At 33.5% G+C, this 20,364-nt stretch overlaps 1 protein-coding gene across 1 annotated transcript in view; it reads left to right on the plus strand.

Moving 5' to 3' along the window:
• The window catches only part of LOC150095136 (uncharacterized), a 271,956-nt gene that overhangs the window by 207,470 nt on the left and 44,122 nt on the right, over positions 1 to 20,364 (plus strand). The window contains exons 2-4 of the mRNA XM_090411337.1: positions 11,137 to 11,278; positions 19,862 to 19,929; positions 20,084 to 20,173. Of these exons, the coding sequence (XP_090267463.1) occupies positions 11,137 to 11,278; positions 19,862 to 19,929; positions 20,084 to 20,173 (300 nt within the window). The remainder of the gene's footprint in view (positions 1 to 11,136; positions 11,279 to 19,861; positions 19,930 to 20,083; positions 20,174 to 20,364) is intronic.

Here is a 20,364-nt window from a genome sequence, read left to right on the forward strand (position 1 = left end):
TAAATGCCCTGATATATTTCGTAAAGCTCTACCAGCGGCATATACATCCATATTTTCAGCTTCAAAATTTTATAAATATGGCTAAAGCAGATAAAGGAAATCGAAGCTGTGTTTTTCGGTAAAAGGCGTGAATAACATTGGGGGAAAAAAGTTTACATTTGAGTACTTTTGTTGTCAAATCTAGACTAATCGACAAGCATAGCAAAGAAAATAAAGTCGATTATTTTAATCTAAATATACTTGAAGTAAAGAAATAACTTAAAAGGTATTTTGAAGATTATATTTATTATAAACATAAACACTTCTTAGGCATTGGATTTGTTGTATTTGTTTAAATTATGCAGAATCTCATTAAAAAAAAAAACATTCATACAAGTATATCATACAAGCAGCTTTGGTGTTTGTATGGATTAGTGATCAATAATTTCTTGATGTCCTCCGCACGATGAGTCATTTGATTCAATGGAGGTCCGACGACCAATAACAATACATTTTGAATCGGACAGTATACTGAAGTCGACCAATAGTTCTTCGCGGTTTATGTGAAGCGGTTTATGACATCGCTTCACAGATCAAAACAATATTTAAAGACGGAGCAGATTTTGGAATTGCACTGTGTTTGGAGTTATATTCAGTTGCAAAATCATATCTTCAGTAAACAAGGATTTTTTGGATGCAGAAAACGCTAGGGATTTTTTTTTTTTTTTTTTTTTTTTTTTTAGATTTTCGGTCGAAGCAACGCAGGTTACAAGGTTATCAGTCTATTATGTATATGCTGATTGATTGCGTGTGTTCTCATGGCCAGTTTGCCTGCTTTGTAGGATGAAAAATCCGAGTTTCCGGCACCAAAAAACCTTATTGACCTTTAGTTGAAAAACCCTGATAAAGATTATTCGACTGGATTTGAACCAAGATCTTTCCAAGCAAAGGGCATCGTTGAAATCGAACTTAAATACATCCTTTTAATATGGTCATAGAAATTCAAATTCTAACAGATTTTTTATGATAAAACTATTGTATTATTACAATATTGTATATATAATACGGATTTTAATTCACAAAGTATATAATAACAAGTAAATGATACATTAAAAGTATTATATTTTATTAATTTATTTAAATATAAAATATACGACATAATTTAAAAAAAAAAAAAATATATATATATATATATATATATATATATATATATATATATACATATATTGGTTCAAATCCAGTCTAAGTGACCGTAGGACACTCCTGTGGAAGGAGTGACCTAGGTTGGATGACGTGAGGAACTTAAGGATCTTCCTCAGCCATAGCCAAGTTAGCCAGTCTTTGGCGGGCGTGGACAGCAGGGTTTTTCCCTAGTTTATCTGGGTCTTTTCATCCCGCAAGCAGGAAAACCGTCCCAATAAACACACAGAATACAGCCGTAGGGTATAGTTCGGCAAGGAAGGCAACGGGAAACCATCCTGCTCATAGTCATTTCCCTAGTATGATAGGGCGTATATAGCTGTCCCTAAACAGCCCACAACAACCAACAATCTAAATTAATAACATAGAGTAAATTAACTTTCATTAATATAAGTTTAAACTAATTGAATAAGGCTATTCTATTTTTTAAATGTAACATCTGGAATAATATAAAACATTTATATTTCTCGAAAACAAAAATAGACAAAATACACGTTGATGCTACTTCCCCAATATATATATAATTCACATATTGACGTTGACAAAGTGACATCGATTCTGTAATATATAACATATCGATCAAATTAAACTAAATTACATAATTAAGAAATGAAATTCACAACACATTTCGATTCCGATTTTTTATTTTTTTTTGCTAGATGGGTGAAGCAAGAATACTTTTCATATTCCCGTTATCTGTAGAAGAAAAAGTATGGATAGGGTGCTATTGAGCTATAAGCTCTGGTCATGGCAGAATGAAGGCAATAGCCGAGCTACAGTTAAAACTTCATTGGCTACAGCATTGCCATCTGCTACTCTCTGGATCTCTGAAGTTCCACTATTTTTAAATAAGTAATAAATAATTTCAAAAGCATGAAAGGTGTTTTAAGTCTCCATTAATATTTTAATAAATTAGATTAAATATTTAATAACAAAAAGTATAAGGTAATATATATTTAATCATCTTTACTATAAAAACTTGAACAAATTATTCGTTTCCATCACACATACAAACGCAAGTAGTGGAATAGATGATTTTAAATAAGGATGGAAACATAACCTTGAAGGGATGAAAGGGAGAACGTTTCGCGCAGTGTACACAAGGCTTGAATACTCATCAAGATCTCCTTTGACGTAACTTACAGCAGCTGTGAGAGCGAATGACCATGGAATTAGCTGTCGAGGTATTGATGGCTAATGCAATAAGTCAATGTAGCTGACGAAGTACTTTCATCGAGAAGATAGATAAATAGAGAGAGAGAGAGAGAAAGAGAGAGAGAGAGAGAGAGAGAGAGAGAGAGAGAGAGATCTGTTTCGTTGCTTTTACAAACTGAAAGGTAAATAATTCCTGTCCCAACTTTCCAGTTCAATGGATCGTGCATTTAGAGCTTACTGAAGACTGAAAGGGAAAAAGGTTCGAGAAGAAGTAGAAACTCAATAAAAATACATTCTAAAGAGTCCGTTTGCGGCTACTAATCCTCTCTAATTCCACTTTTTAGACAGGCAAACTTCATCTAATAGCATAAAAGAAAAAAAAAAACATAAAAGTCGAGTTGGTTGAAAAATGCAGCGTCAGCTTGCACAAGACACGCGCGTGCCTGTGTGTGTGTGTGTGTGTGTGTGTGTGTGTGTAGGGAGGGAAGCCTTCCCCTGACGGAAGCAATGCCTGATCTCAATTTTGCCGCACTGGGTGGGTCCATGAAAAAGATGCGTGTTTCAGTTGATTGGGTGGAGAAAAGTATTCGGAGTTTTCTCCCCCCCACTTTTTCTCTCTCTCTCTCTGTCCGTCTCTTGCGTGATTATTCGTTTATTCTGAATTTCAGATGTGTGTGTGAGAGAGCTCTGAATGCACGAAATGTTATTAGCAAGGAAAAGACTGTAGTCGCCAACCGGAGACCTAACTCAGATTATTTCGTGTTCCAGGAAATACGTAGACAGGGGAGGGTTGTGGATCACCATTAGCAGATTATACAGTGCCATATGCATGCCCTAATAGAAATAGATTAACAGGTATGGCATAGAAGTGGAGGAAAGAGACGAAAATTAGTCTACAAAATCTATAATTTGTTTTATGTCTGCTATGGTTTAGCCTTTATGACCGATTACTATCGCTTAGGCTCCTCCTACTTTTAGAAATAATTTTCTCCTAGAAATTTCAGTGCAGTATTTTAAATTTAAATATTTTAGTTTTATAGTCCTTATATAAGAACTGGCTTAAAGGAGCGAAGCAAGAATGCTTTCCATCTTCCCCGTTATCTGTAGAGGACAGTGTAGGGATAAGGTATTATTATTAAGCAATTAAAGCTCTGATCATAACAATAGCCGAGCCTCAGTTAGAACTTCACTGGCTACAGCATTGCCATCCATTACCCTCCAAGGGTATTGGATTGAATGAATCAATCACCGACTATTTAAGTAAAGGTGAAATCTCAAAAAATCGGACGATCTCTAGGCCACTCCATAGTGGGCGAAAGACCGTCCATATCTCAGCGTTGGTTCCACTCAGTGACGGGCTCCCCGACCACCGAGCAGAACCGCTCAAATTCCGAAGAAAATAATTCACCGACAAAGCCCCTCAGCGGGCCGTGCCGGAGAACACTTTCCCCGGAGTCTCAAATTGCTCCCTTAAGGCAAAAACCCCAAGAGAGCGAACTCAAAAACTCTCGAATCTCATCGCCCAAGGGGGTAACAGCAACATGCCGAACCTCAGTTAAACTTCATTGGTACAGCATTACCATCCATTACCCTCCAAGGAAATCAATCACCGCATCTCACGGTCGATTGATTCATCTCCCTCGACAAACCATTTTAGTTTTAGTTCTTAAGTTCTTAAAAGAACTGGGCGATGGACTGAGTCCTTGACTCTTTATCCCGTCATCTGAATGAAGAAAATCTGTGTGGATGGAGTGTTATTGAGCTAAGAAGCTCTAGTCATGGCTGTGTGTGCCGAGCCTCAGTTAAAACTTCATTGGCTACAGCATTGCCATTTGTTATCCTGGAAGTCCTAAAAAGGACTATGATCTACCCGCCCATTTTAGTTTTAAATGTCACATGTAGATAGTCCTTATAGTCCTTATAAGGACTGGCTTAAAGGGGCGAAGCAAGAATGCTTTTCATCTTCCCCGTTATCTGTAGAGGACAGTGTAGGGATAAGGTGTTATTGAGCTATTAAAGCTCTGATCATGGCAGGAGGGTAACAGCAATAGCCGAGCCTCAGTTAGAACTTCATTGGCTACAGCATTGCCATCCATTACCCTCCAAGGGTTAATTTCTGGTCTCTCCGAACCACATGTAGATAAATGTCACATGTAGATATATGAAAACAAAAGATGAAGAAATGTTTATGGTGTTTACAAATATTTATATAAAAATTAATGAGTTTATTTCTATTCTGAAAAAATTTGAGATTTTTACTTTAAAAATCTAATTACATTATAATTGTATATTAATTACTAACATATCTAAATAACCAAATATTATTGAAAATTTAGTTTTATTCAATTCGTTTTATTTATTTATTTATTATGTTTGTTTATTAAGCTGAGATTTTAAAATTATAAAATCAATGACCGTTACAGGAAAATGCTAACTTTGCTATTTCCCTGATATGCGATTTTGCAAATTGATGATGATATATCTTTTCTGCTTCACAAAACTGCCAAATAAGCGAAGTGTCTTAATCCGATGGTAGATTCTGTTTTTTTCCATGAAATTGTTTCAAGTTTTTCCGCATGTGATGTTTTAACATGTTGATGAGAGAAAATAAATGTTTGTAGTTTTTTCCTCCCTGAAACTCGGGTGTTTCATCCCACAAAATAGATCAGACATAAAGCACTGACCTCATAGTCTTTAGACACTTCTGTCTTGAATCTGTTATGGAACGAGTGGTATGATAGTTTTTATTAATGTTGCCTTTTGTTTGAACGGCAAATAACAAGGCTTAAATAGCGTTTAGCGTTGGCTCTTCTAGAGAGGAACTTTTAGGTTACTACCACTAGGAATAGCGGATTCAAGTATTGTTTCATAGGTGAAAAATTCACGGGTGAAATAAAGAACTCAGTACACTCCAAAAAATTCAAATGCAATCAATATATTCCGATTTATTACTTATATAAATCATTTTCTTTTTATTTAATGGTGTCTAATAGTATTTGTAATTATTTTCGTAATTTTCTATAGTTTTTTTATAATATTTGTTTTTTTCTTTCTTGACTAAATATATTTCCTTTTTATTTCATAGCATTCATTGCTTTTTAAATTTTAAAAAATATTTTCTTCCTCTGCATTGCCTGTTAATATCTAGGGTTGTTCGGTAGATGTATCTATCTTATTATCATATGTCAAATATTATCATCCACTCACCATGTACCTATCTTCTTTAGTTTCGCAAACCGACTGGATTAAAAGTTTCATTGTTTAAACTGTTTTATTTTGTTGCAGTATTTCATTTTCTTTATCAAATTCTCTCTTTCTCTCTCTCTCTTTATTTGTTCTTAATCATATTTCCCACCCATTTACGTTCTACCGCTCTGGATTTAACAGCTACTACAGAGCAAAACAACCGGTAGAGCCCGGGAACTTACTGTAACCTCTGCGAATTGACACGTCGAGGTTAGTGTGTTAGTTGGTTGATCCATTGAACTCAGCCTATGAATAACGAATGAACATTCTCAAATCTAGTGGGTCTTCCTTAAACGTTAGCAAAGATATTTAAATTTTTAAATATAAAAATACATTATAAAATTATTTAGTAAAAAATATTATTTATTAAATATTTTTATAATTGAAAATTCTTCAAAATTAAGTTTATAAAATACTTAAATATAAGTACACCTTTTAAAATTATTTATAATATTATATATATATGTAATTTTTTTAATAACATGATACTTCGCGACTAATATAGGTTTTAAGGATGCGGATTTCTTCCTAAGAAGTAAATTACATCACATGTCCTTATAAGGAAATCACATAAGTAATTTACTTATAAGTAAATTACTTATGTGATTTCCTTATAAGGACATGTGATTTCCTTTACTTCTTAGGGAGAAATCCGCATCCTTAAAACCTATATTAGTCACGAAGTAATCTTCAGTAGCAGATATCAAAACTGTCTGCTCAATGAATACATAAATTTCAAATTAAAGATATTCTCTTGTCATTCCATATTAGCTTCTTAAAAAAAAAAAGGTTTATTTTCTTCCAAAATATCTCATATTTTGATGGTATAGATCTTACGGTAAGTGAGATTGAGCGCATTATCTGTGAATACGAGTATAAACAGAGTCTGCATCCGCTCATAGGAAACAAAACTCTCCAAGGTAGGGTAGAAAATAAACTTCCCTTTATCCCTGTAGATAGAAATATCCCTTTATCTAGGAACATTTCACAGGGGACGGACTTTATCAGATATACAAGGCACACATCTTTTTTTTTTTATGTATATACTGTAGTCTGAGCCGGAGCATGTGCCGATGCTAGCTTTTGTACTAAAAGGCTAAAGAGAACCCTCCATGAAGGGTATTATTACGTTATTGTCGGCACAAGACTTCTTATATTCCATTAGATTTGCTTACTACTGTACTTGGATAATTCAATTATGGAGCAAGGGTTCGGTTTGTTGTGGTATTCGGCACACAGGAGAAGCAATGACAACAATAGAACATCTGTAGTAATGGGTATGAATGTGTTTTTTTTTAACTCGTATTTCTCGTGAATCTGAATAAAAAGAGACTGCCCGGAATGGAAATGTGTGGAAGGGGATGCGGGGAAGAGGAGTTAAGATGGCTAAAATAAACACACAAATGGTTGGAAGGAATCGAAGAGAAACGTGTAATCGAACTATGGCGAAATGCATCCATTGGCGCTCTCGGATAACTTCGTTAACACCAATAAAGGTTGAAATTATTTGAAAGAACTTCTATGGGTGACGATGAAGTCGGTTTACAGATGGTGTTTGTTTACCAGCCGTGCATCACACTTAAAGACTGCGATATGTTAAAGCGAGCTATCATAATCTTTTGTCTAGGACACTGACAGTCTCCTACGTGATTCAAGATAAATGGATGGCTTACAAATATTGCAATTTGATTGCGCAAGCGTGAGAAGACAGAGAACGATCCCATGACCAACGCTAACAGAATCCGATGATGTCACTTCTGACGTCATCAACCCGCCACTTGGTTGTCTTTAATGTCGGTGTGCTGAACCACCAATTTAAAGCCTCCTTTATCCCTCTTCCCTCACAGACCCCTCTTTTATTTAGCGATCGTTTGTAGCATCATCTGTCTGCGACTTCAAGTGACGTATTCTCCGTTGCTAATTACTGTTTGATTAACACCAATTCTCTCAACTATGATATGTCACCTATGCATCCTTTGTGTTTCCTCCCACTAGATGTAAATCGATAGTCCCTTTGCGATGTTCCCTGTCCTGTTAATCTCACAAGTTTAGTGTTCTTAATTAAATTTCAATTACCTGTCAGGGCTGGCTTTTTGTCCTGATGAAGGCAAAAGTCGCTCTATTAAGATGAACATGCAATTGATCTTTATAAATAATGGCTAGCTTGCTAAGTAAAAATAGGCTTAGCAGTCGGTATGTGGACTAAATTATAACTAATTAATCAGATTATTGACTAGGTAAATAATTGATTTAGGCAATATTTTCCAAAGGTTCTGATGGGTTTAATGTAATCCTACATAATTCTGGATTTGATACTGCGTATAAAGGTGAATTTTAAAAAAAATTATTACACATAAATAAAAAAAATCGCAAAATCTATTTTAAAATCATCAACTGTCGAGTATTTGAAATATTCTGAAAATTTAAAAGTTTAGTAAGATTAATTTAAATGAATATGGAAATAGAAAGTTTAATTATTATACGTTCAAAAAAAAAAAAAAACAGAGTTAAATTGAGTTTGCTTTTATAGAAAAATGACAACTGCTTCGACGAACATTCTTTTAAAAGATAGTTTCCATTATCAACATTAGATTAAAGTTTCCAGTGTTAACCTTTAACCCTTTTATAAAAATAACTTACGCTATTATTCTTTGTACTAAGACGAGGAAGCTTAGAATTCTTCGGAATTGCACCAAGAGATACATTACTTTGTAGGATGAGAGGGTCTCTCGGTGTACACGTAGTAGCAAAATCATTCTATCAAATAAATCAGAAGTCGAATGGGGATAAGTTGATCACGAAATAAATAAATAAAAAAAACGTGGAACGTGATCTTAAAGTGCCCATTCAGAAAGAAATGAAAATTGGGGACATCAATCACTTCAAAAGGGAGGAAGTAATTCACGGAGAACAAAGTGATGAGGATGATGACGAAGATTAGACTGGTGATGTGAATCATGTTCAAGAAGAGGATGATGATGATGATGAAAATACTGTCATCAGTACGGTGGAATGTAAGGTAAAAATGTTGACAAAGAAGAAGATTGTAATCTAATTAATGAAATTAATGTAGGCAAAGTTTGTGTGTGTGTGTGTGTGTGTGTGTGTGTGTGTGTGTGTGTGTGTGTGTGTGTGTGTGTGTCTGTGTGCGTGTGTGTGTGTGCGTGTGCGTGTGAGAGAGAGAGAGAGAGAGCTATGGAAAGTTGTAGGACGAAGGAACTGGCCAGCTCCGCCAAAAGGTAGAAACTCCGAGCGAGATCTTCGTGTGGCGAATTCTCAGAAACATCTGCATTTGAATTCTGGCTAGAGTGATATTTTTTCTAGGTTTTTAAGTATGATGCTGAGTTATCTGGTCTCAGGCAAAGGCGTCCTTTGAAGGGATTTACCTTGTCATTAGTCTAACCAACTAATCACACACACATACAGTGTGTGTGTTATTGCCAGAGGGTGTGTGTTAAGCCAATCAACTGTGTTCTCTGGCTGGTTTGTCTTTCTTCAGAGAGGAATTCTCTGAGTGGTATTAGAAAAACATCAAGGATGTTTTTATTATTATTTTAAAACAAACACGATTTGGTGTTTTAGTGAGCGTGTTGTTTTTCTCCTATAAATAGTACCAAAACTTCTTTTATAACAAGTGAATGCATTTTAAAAAAATTACGTACTTTAATAGTCATTTTACAGTTTATTCTTTTTCAATCGGTTTCCTTTTACTAATTACGACTTTCTGATTTTGTATTGTATCCCTAGATGATTTATTATCCTTACGAATAAGCCAACTCCTATCACATGACACACTTTCCTTCGTAAAATTGTAGCTAATCAAATTCTTTACGGTGCCAGTTGAAGCTTTAATATTTTATGAAACCTCTCCTTAATCGAAGATTAACAAAGATCTCCCAGAATAAAACGGAAGAAAAAAAACGTAATTCTAGCAAAAATACCAACACTTTTTGCCTTGTGCCACAGTTGTTGGCTTTCAATATACTAAGTGCTGTTCCTCCAGGAGAAAATGATGATAATACCTTACAAATAGCTACAAATTACTATAATAAAAATAAAAATAAATAAAAAAGTTGGAAAAGTAAAACCTGTTTGTAAATAGGAAACTAACTTTTTTATTTTCACTTTTTCTTTTATATTCTACGATTCTTCAGCTGCACCTTATTGTTAATTTCTTTCTTCTAGCTTATAATAAGTCTATTTTGATCGACAAATAAACGACGTTAGCGCCACACTACGGTTATTTTTCATACTACAAGATGCGAGTTGCTTTGTCACATATTGCTGATAAAGGATTCTGTGTAGAAAAGCAACGAAAGAGATCACATCTAGCGCTCTGTTTTTAAGAATATCGCAATAGATATTCTTAATATCTATTGCGATAGTGATTTCCAAGGATGCCACCTTTGGGATATTCCTCTTAAGGTTTTGTGCACTATAAGAAGCTCTCGATCAACTTTTTATTTGTTCGTTTGTTGGTCTACCCAAACTTTAAAGGAAAAATTTACTGGTTGAATTTTTTTTCTTGTAACCTTCTGGGGAAACTGGAGATACGGCCTCTATCGAGTTCAATATAGCTCGATTTGAAATGGTATCTGGATAGAAGCCAGACGAAATAGAATTTTTAGAACAGAGCTTCGTGTAAAGCAAAGCAATGTAGTTTTAACATATACCAATATTGTAGTATGACCGATATCTGGAGATAAATTTAATATCTTTTTTTTTTTCAATGTAATATCTTGATAAATGCTCCGTGTGAGCAAAACAAGTAAAAATGGACAAAGAAAATAATACCAGTTGGATAAAATGAATAGCTAAATTTATTAAATGTATAACAAAATACTCTTGAAATTTTAGATAAATGTTTTAAATCACATTAAAGTGCCGAACATATCCGATAGAAAACCCGAACTTTACCGAAGTTTCTTTTTGTCATTGTGTTGTTAAAAATTGCTGGGTTGTTATATGAAAATCCAGAGAGATTATTATAAATATTTATTTTACCTTCTGTGTAAATAGACTGCGTTTGGATTTGAGCCATTGCTTGAATATAATTTTCAAGTTCGTTTAAATGTACGAGGAGAAAAAAAATTCAAACATAAGATAAACTCCAGAGAGAAAGAACGAGAGTTATTGATGCATTAATGTGAACGGAGCAACTTGGCCAATTTTGAATGTTAAGTACACTACTGGATCATTGTATATTCACGGGTGATGCACATATTGTTGGTATTTGATGGAAAGAAAATATTTGCTGCATGTAAACTAGTTTTATCTCTGTAAGCGGAATAATAAGTATCTAATAAGAATAAAGCATCCTCACTAGTGTCTTATTTAAGGGAAAACAGAATATTATTTCCAGACTCTGCACTATTTTACATAGATTATATATATAATATTATATTAAAAAATGTGAAAATTTCATTTAAAATATTAACTTATTTAAGAAAATAAACAGTGTTAGTGATTCTTACATAATTTTTGAAAATTTAATCAACAATTTGCTTTAATCTTTAATTTTTATTTATTTTATTTTACTTTATTTTATTTTTTTAGATAGTTGCTATTTTCCCGCCCACTGGTCCGGCAGCTGGTTCCAAAAAGGCGTGCAGGACCCCATTCGGATATACAACGGTACTTTGTCAAACAAAGGAATATGCCGCCAAGCGGATGGTGACAAATTTTTAATTGAAAGCAGGTATGAATTTTTCATATTATTTTTGTAGTTGATTTATAGGCGTTTTCAGCTTAAGCACGGAAATAAACAATGACTAGATTTGTCATTTTTAGGTCTCCCCCTAGTGTTCATTTTTAAAATAGCGAAACAAAATCAACAATGCAATTATGGATGCTTGTGGCTCGAGTCACGCGACAAAGTTCTACATTTCACAGACAGACAGGAAGTGACATAGATGGCGCTCCTTTCACGTGGCTAATTTTTATTGTTATGACCTAAAAAGTAATTTTGTTATTAAAAAAAAAAAAAAAACTTGAAAGCTCATAAATCAAACTCCGTTGGCTCTCTATCTCCAAATACAATTAGCAAACATTTAACGCTTTGCTATAATTTCCTATGTAATATATTAGAAGAAACTTTATCTCAGTTTGGCTAATTTATTTACATTTTTATTCGAGGATGGTTGCTTCCGTTCAATGGATGTGTTAATTAATGCCAGTAATTTATTAGCAGCGGTGGAAACCGGTAGGGGGAAAAGCAGAATAAATGAAGCAGAACATAAAACATGATCAAATCTCTGGAGTGCAACCATCAGCGGGTTCAGTTGCCTGCACAAACGACCCCTAAGGCCAGATATCAGTTGTTTCTACATGAGAGGTCCACTAATGTTTTCTTTTCTTTTTTGTTTATTATTAATTGCATGCTAATTTTTCCGATAACTTCTCTCTCACTTTTATTCACAGCTTGGAGATAACGTGAAGAATTTTTCTAATAAAAATAATTAATTTTTGCATTTGATTAATGGTCGATTTGAATCTCGGTGGAAAAATAATTGGCTATAGCAAACGGGCTTAGTCAAATAATAGCAATGGTTACCCTAAGCTTCATTTTATGCAAATAGAGGTCCATTTTGTGCCTCTTTATGCTTACAAAAGTGTTTGTTTGATAATCCTCGCAAAATATATTTCCTTCTTAGGAAAGCTGTTTGATCCAAGTTGATTGCTGGATGAACAGCAATCAAGAACATTCAATTGCCTGAAAATTTGTGTAAATGTCTTTATTCGAAAGAGAAGGATTTAACGTTCACTTAATACAGAAATTCGCTAAATCTGAGACTGGAAATTGGAGCGGATATTATTAATGAGATGCTGTTTTGGATGTCGGCTCATGAATTTAGTAGCTAGCATTAATGAGGATTCGAGGAAAGTTTTCGCTATTTATTTTGCTAATTTTTTTTAAATTTATGTATCATATTTTTAACTGCGTTAATTGAGCTTTCGAAGCAACACAAATGGGACTTGAGATCTCATTTTAATATTTACTTGGCGAGAAACGTTTTTCTCGTCAAGATTTATTTACAGTTGTCTGTTATTGACAACTGTAAATAAATTATTTTCTAACAACGCATGAGCTTATTTTTTATTTTTTACAATTACATTGCGAAACAACTAAGGATATGCACTCAGTGTATTATGTAGGTAAATGGCGTGTTCTCCGGCTAGTTGGACTATTTCAAAGGGAATAAATACAATTCCAGGAAGTAAATGTCCTGCCGTCTTCGTATGACACCGGTCAACTAACCTTCAGCTGAAAGCCCTTATAGAAGTTTCTCTAGTGTTGCACAAGATTCGAACCCATGTCTTTTCAAATGACGAACCTTGAATTTAGTATTGCAATAAACTATTGGGCAAATAGTTATCGTTTCAGGATAGCGATAGCGCAAATAATTCCTGAATGTTGGCTGTAGTTGGTCTTAACTCAGGGTACTGGCGACAATAAGTCCGTTACGTTCGTGGGTTTTTTCATAAATTATTTTTTTTTAACTACTACCTCGATGCATCTTGATTCTTATTCCGATTTAATCATAAAACGCGAATTTAAATATATGTTTGTGGTATATTCATCCCATTACAAAAAAAAAAAAAAAAAATTCATTCTATGAGTTTTTAAAATCAGTTTAAATTAAATAGCTTTTAATAATACCCTCCTTAACAGTTTTGTGAAAAATATAAATAATAAATGGATTTTTTCTTTTATTATTCTTTCCAATTACTTACTGGTAAATTATGGTTAATGTACAATTTTTATAAGTTCAAATTTTTATTTGATAAAAATCACAAATAAGAAATTTTTTTATATATAAAAATTATTAAAAATAAATTTTAATGAATATTTTTATTTGTTAAAAATAATTAAAAATTATTTTCAGATTTTTTGTAATACACCAAAACGTTTCTTTGTTACATAAAGTGTCTAAGTCGCTCAGTCCTTAATACTTCCTGGATTGATTCATTCAATCCAATACCCTTGGAGGGTAATGGATGGCAATGCTCGGCTATTGCTGTTACCCTCCTGCCATGATCAGAGCTTTAATAGCTAAATAACACCTTATCCTTACACTGTCCTCTGCAGATAACGGGGAAGATGAAAAGCATTCTTGCTTCGTCCCTTTAAGCCAGTCCTTATAAGGACGAACCAACCTGATCATTATCAACCAAATTCACCTTCACTCTCCATGTGGTGGCCGGGTAAGAATATCCCCAATGCAAATCCAAGCATGACGTAAGAGGCGTCTAAATGGACTCAGAGTTTCGCACTCTTAAGGTTTTTGCTTTGAGGCAGCAGTTTGAGTCTCTGGGGAGGGTGTTCTCCGTCACGGCCCGATGAGGAGCTTTGTCGGCGGATGCCTTTCCCTGGAATATGAACGGTTCTTCTCGGTGGTGGGGGAGCCAACGCTGAGTTGGTCGGTCTTTCGTCCACTATGGAGTGGTCTAGAGATCGTCCGAATTTTTAGAGTTGGCTTTACTTAAATATCACCAATTTCACGTTCATCCAACATGTGTGGATTTTTTGTGTTAAAGCAATCATAAAATATGATATTTCATTACATAAATGTATATACTAAAGTATCCAAATATATTCGTATCGATGGGCAATTGTTATACGTCTATAAACGGAAAATACTAGACGCAGATATCTAGCGAAATATGCCAAAATTTAAATGTCATGATACAATCAATACTGTATACAAATAAAGTTTGCAATAAATATTATCTTGTCTATCTCCATTACAATAACAGATTACTTTCAGTAGGAAGATGACGTCATAGTAATATTTTATATTCAGCGAAACCCTCATGTTGTCGCAGCCATGAAAAGAACAACAATTTTTTGTTTAGATTACCTCAAAAACTGCCAGGGCTATCGTGCTATGCATTATGTATTTAAACTGTGTGTGTGTGTTCTTTGGCTGGTTTGCTTATTACGCAGACTTTTAGTAGGGAAACACTTCTATGAGACCCACTAAGTCACCTTTAGTCGAATGATGGGATAAATGTTCCTGTCATGTTATGACGGGAATTGAACCCATATCTTTCCATCCTTAAAGTGTCATCGCTGTGAGCTACTGAGGTGTATTATCATAAATTATCGGCTATGAGCAGCTTCGTGCAAAGCAGGTGAGTTCTGAAATTTTCTGCTTCAAAAGATGACTCTATCTGAGTGTTGTTGGCGAAGTTCTACATTCAAATGAAACAAAAAAATAAAATTCTTCAAAATTTAGAATTAGTCACAAAATATGCTCATAAATAGCTGTTATGGATGTTTAAAATACAAATAATTAAAACAAATAAATTCTCTATTTCAGTTTTTGTTAAACTTTGTTGAGCCTGCGAAACCCGAATACACAATTTCTTTTTCAGTATGGGGATGAATTATTACTGCAAGATGTTTTAATCAAGAAAACATATAATACATGATAGTACTAATAATAAAGAAATAAGTCAATTTAATAAAAAGTGATATTTTTTTATTCATTGAATTTTCCCCGTCTGCAACCACATCTAATACAAGTTATAAATGTCTGTATGCTCTGGGGAGTTCTTTACAAGTTTTCGACGATCCCTGGGGCTCCACAGAACACAGTTTAGGAAACATTGATCTATTTAACCTTCTACATCTTTCTTTTCCACCTATTTATCTTACAATGGGTTGGATCCTCGATGAGTAATGCCTCTACGTATTTTTTCTTTTGCTTTCTTTCTGATTGAACAGAAACATATGAGGTTCCTTGATGTCTTCAGAATCTACAGTGTGGTTCTTAGTCTGAAGGAAAGATACGGCGGATGACCCTTATGGGTGATATCCTTACTGCGTGTTCAAACCAGCCAAGTTGTAACTGATTCTGCGAATAATTTATGTCATTACAAATTGTCATGTGATTGAAGATTATTTTTTTAATCAAATTATCTCTGTTAATATTTCGGTGATATTTTATTTCAAAAGTTTTTTTTTTTCTTTCGAAAAATTTAGGTTTCAATCCCATATAAGACTGTAAATAACGATTATTTATTCATGAATTTTGTTATTAAGTATGATTCTTGTATTATCAGAAGTATTTCCCTATTATTTTGATTGTATTGGTATCATTTTGTATTTTCAGACGTGTTGTCTAGTTGTTGTTGTTGTTTTGAATTCGAAATTTCATCTAATTTAGATCGTTGATTATTATAATTCGTAATCCACATTTTTTCACTTTTCAAACAGACATTCGTAGCAAAATTTCACTCAGAATTCAAATAGATTCAGCCACACTTTGGTTCATCTAAGATGCATTGATAGTTCTTGTTATTCCCAACCGAAGACATCGTTGCATCAAATGTGTATCGCACCCAAGTTTGTAACTTAGTTTCAATTTCTTATTTCTTCACGAGCTAATGAAACAAGCGAAGTCTGTCTACTAAATCTGTTTCCACTCGCTATCCGACATATTTCAAGCTTCCTTAATCTATACGTTAGCTAAGATTTTTTTTTTAACCTAATCAATTCCCCCCAAGGAACAATATTCGAATTTTTGAAACGTCAATACCCTGCATGCCAGATCTGTAGTTATCAACTTCGCCTTCTGGGCTTTGGGACACCGTCGAACTTGTAAACTTCGGCACGGCTGGAAGAAGGGTTGAAATTATCAGAAAAATTCTGTTCTCGGTGATAAAAATCAACTTTTTTTATTTTTTGCAAAAATATCTATCTAACTTTTGGATTCGATTTGGATAAAATAAACTATATAATATAAAAATAAAATAAAATAGATTTGATTAAAATTTTATTTTAACCAAAAAAGAAGATATTTCTTTATGCTTTCCGTCGAATCGAAATATCATTGAGAACATAAGAATTTTGAGGACATTCTTATTTCCTGATATATCTTTAGTATATCAGTGCCATGAGTGAACTACGTTTGTTTTGTTTCTTATTATTTTTAATTTTTTTTTTTTTGTTAATTTTTACATAATCTGATAACTCTCTTCTAGAAACCAATCACGAAACTTTATCAATCCACTTAAAGTCTCCAGTAAGCACAGTAGAGTCTCAAAGTAGAATGCAATTCGACTTCTACATAATGATATTTACAAAAATTCAAGTCCGTAGTCGGATTCGAACGCACGAGCATACAGATGCTATCCACTCGCCCAGCTAGGCCTTCATAATTGGAACAATTCATAACTGGAAAAAAAAAAAAAAAAAAAAAAAAAAAAAAAAAAAAAAAAAACACGGCAGACTTACGTAAGCCTAATTGTTACACAGGAGTTGAATAAATAATATTAGATGAAGACTCAAGAAAAATTAGCAGTGGCGCCTGTCTGCATCCATCCTCGCCTTCCAAAATTCGATCCTTAAGCACAGACAATCTGACATTCCTGGAAATAAAAATTGAAAGATGAACAGCCAACCATTCATGTTGATGTTCTGTAAAAATTGGCATAGTTAGATTTAGACTTCAGAATTCGTGAAAATCATTACGCATCTACTTTCAAGAATAATCAAGCTAAAAAAACCGATAGTCTGAACAATTTTAAAGTTGACTAAAGCCTAACTGATGTCTGATTTTTGAAGAGTCGGCTACACTGATATTTTTTCGATATGGTTGTCAAATTAGTCAATTGAGCCTAATTTCCAATCAGGTGTCTGAATATAGAAATCGAAACAGATCTACATTTAGTTTAATCTCGCATAAAGTACGTAAAATTATTTCGTAATAGGAGTATTGTATATTTTAAACACTCGAATAAATGCTGTCATTTGTCTGCTCACTCCATTTTTAAGTGCATATAAAACCCTCTTCATTTTCCAGACATTCTTTTTTTCTTTTCTTAACAAAGGCTGTTTTGTTGCCATGCATGATGTAACTTAGGTAGCATATTGTCTTTAAATCCAAATTTCCTTCTTTTTATATTTTGTTTTTTACACTTTAATGCAAGTTTCCGAAGAATGAACAGAATATGTTATCTCCAATTTGTTTTTGTGGGTGTTCCATGCATTACTTTTTTTTTCTTCGATTTAAGTATTTTTTTTCCTGCTCAAAGATACAAATCTATCTCTCTTTGTCTGCGTAATAAGCTCGTTTCTTTCTGCTTCTGTTCATCTTTTCCAAGCTTGGAAAAATCAATGCAAACTTTCATACTATTATCTTGGACTGTATATACCGCACGTAATCTTCATCCGTTTTCTAGATTCGCTCACACCCTATAATTTTACTTTTTTTTTCCCTTCTGCTTGCTTGTTTCCTACGGGATGACGACAAAGAAATTTTTCCTCTGCTAATTTCCTCTCAAATGCTAATTTATCCCACCCCAGTGTGTGCTTTTAACTAAGGTAATCTCTCTCTATATATAACATTACAAAAATCAGGATATGAATATTTTCATTTCATCGGTTTTCTACCAGGTATTCCGTTTTTAAATAATTCATCCAAAGAAACAGGTGGTTAAGATAAAATTATATTTACAGAATTATTACATATAATTAATGGTTTTATTACGTAGGTTGTTTCCTGTTGGGATACAAAAATTACTATCACAACTACCAATACTATTAGCCTATGTTGAACTTCATGCGCGAAGATGATATTGATATATTTTAAATGCTTGGTCATAATAATTATCGTAAATAATTAATAATATTATAATTATTTATATAATTAATTATTATATATAAATTAAAATTGTAAACTTTATAATTTTAAATAAATAATTGCAGTTATATGATTTGATAGAATCCACCTATTTCTTATATTATTACTTGTCTTTTTATATTATATTATTTTATTTTATATTATTACTTGTCTAGTTATGTATCGTAACCACCCCATGTGTTGGTCGGGATAAGAATAGCGCTACGGTAACCCATGCATGTCGTAAGAGGCGACTAAAATGGAACGCTGAGTTTCGAGAGGTTCGCTCTCTTAAGTTTCTCCTGGAAGTTTGCTCCCGGTGAGGGAGGGGGGGGGGGCTTAGATTTCCGGGAGATTGCCCTGAGAGAGCATTTTGAGTCTCTGCGGAGGGTGTTCTCCCGCGTAGCCCATGAGGGGCCTTGTGGGTAGATGCTTTCCCCTGGAATATGAGTGGTTCTTCTCAGAGGTGGGGGACCCGTCACTAAGTGGAACCAACGCTCAGTTGGACGATCTTTCGGCCACTCGTAGGGATCGTCTTAATTTTTACAGAGGGCTTTACTTAAAAATCGCTGTAGCCCATGCATGTAGTACGAGGCGACTAAAATAGGTAATGGATGGAAATGTTGTAGCTAATGAAGTTTCAACTGAGGCTCGGCTATTGCTGTAACCCCTCTGCCATGGTCAGAGCTTATAGCTCTATATTACCCCATCCATACATTTTCTTCTACAGATAACGGGGAATATGAAAAGCATTCTTGCTTCACCCATCTAACTAATTTTTTTTTAATGTATCGTAACCTTAGCTATTATCATAATAGCTGCTGTTGGTCATCATGTTGTGCGTCATTATATCATAGAGTGATTTTATCACAATACATTGGTACTTCTATTGGTCATCACGTTGTGCATCATTATCATTATATCATACATTGATTTCATCACATATTTGTTATTTAATTACATTGTGAGTCGCAGTACTAGTATTTGCTATAGGCTGGCAGGGATATTATAACTTTTACTTGGAATTATCAGAAAGAATCCTAAATTACTAAAAGAAAGAGCGTTTCTCATCAATGCATGGCACCACAATTTTATATAAAATAACTATAACCACGATGCACGCATATGAAACTGGTTTCTATAGAATTGAAACGAGAAATCTCTCCTCTACTATACATTGACTCGTTGAAACAGCTAATTGTAAATCTTTCCGCCGAATACAGTTTAAAAGATTTATCTACCAATGAAAATAGCAAACAATATTGCTTCAGCCTAAATCATTTGCTCTTTTTCGAAACATGGAATAAACGATCATCGTTTGTATCATTGGGATGTCATGTGTTCGATATTTTTTTCTAATTTTTTTTTATAAAATATAAGCAGTGTTTAAATATATATTGAAATTGTGTTTTAAAATTTAATTATGTATAAGTAAAATATTTATTTTTGAACAATATTAAATAAAACTAAATTAAATCGATTATTTTATCTAAAATAATCTTAAACATCCTTTTTAATTCATTTCTGTTATCAACAATATCTTTATCGAAATAGCACTTATCTACTCCAAAATGATTACTTTAGACAAAATGTATAAATTTCAATTATGTAATAAAAAAGGAACTTGACATTCTATTTTCAATTTAATACAGGACTGAGCCCTGTTATCGATGTGTTGTAATTCATGAAAAGCATCTTAATGTACTGCAATATAAAGAAAGTAAGTGCTTTTTTTTTTTCATTCGCTACATTTACTGGATTGTTTTAGCTACTTCACGTATTTTCGATTTTTATATGAAAGTTAATAGCGAAGTGGAAAATGGTTTAATGATTAATTAAATATTTCCATTAATAGTTTTTCATTTTTATTTTAGCTTATTGTTCCCCTCCACAACAGCATCAAAATTTAGAATCTCTTTGCTCAGAAATAAACGGAGATGCCCTCTTATTTTCCATGTTCAGATGTAAGTATTCACCATAACTTTTTTTTTTAATTTCAGTGTACGTTTGCATTCATTTATACAATTTATAAGAAACATTACATATATTAAGACCAGGGGCGGCTCGTGGCTTGAAATCGTAGGGGTGCTGCAACTTTACATACATACACGCTGTAAGTACAGTGTATACGTGTTTGGATAAAATATCAAAATTA

Source organism: Typopeltis vanoorti, chromosome 21 (genome assembly GCF_054136105.1).
Source record: "Typopeltis vanoorti isolate ZY-2024b chromosome 21, IOZ_Tvanoo_1.0, whole genome shotgun sequence".
Lineage (NCBI taxonomy): Eukaryota > Metazoa > Arthropoda > Arachnida > Uropygi > Thelyphonidae > Typopeltis > Typopeltis vanoorti.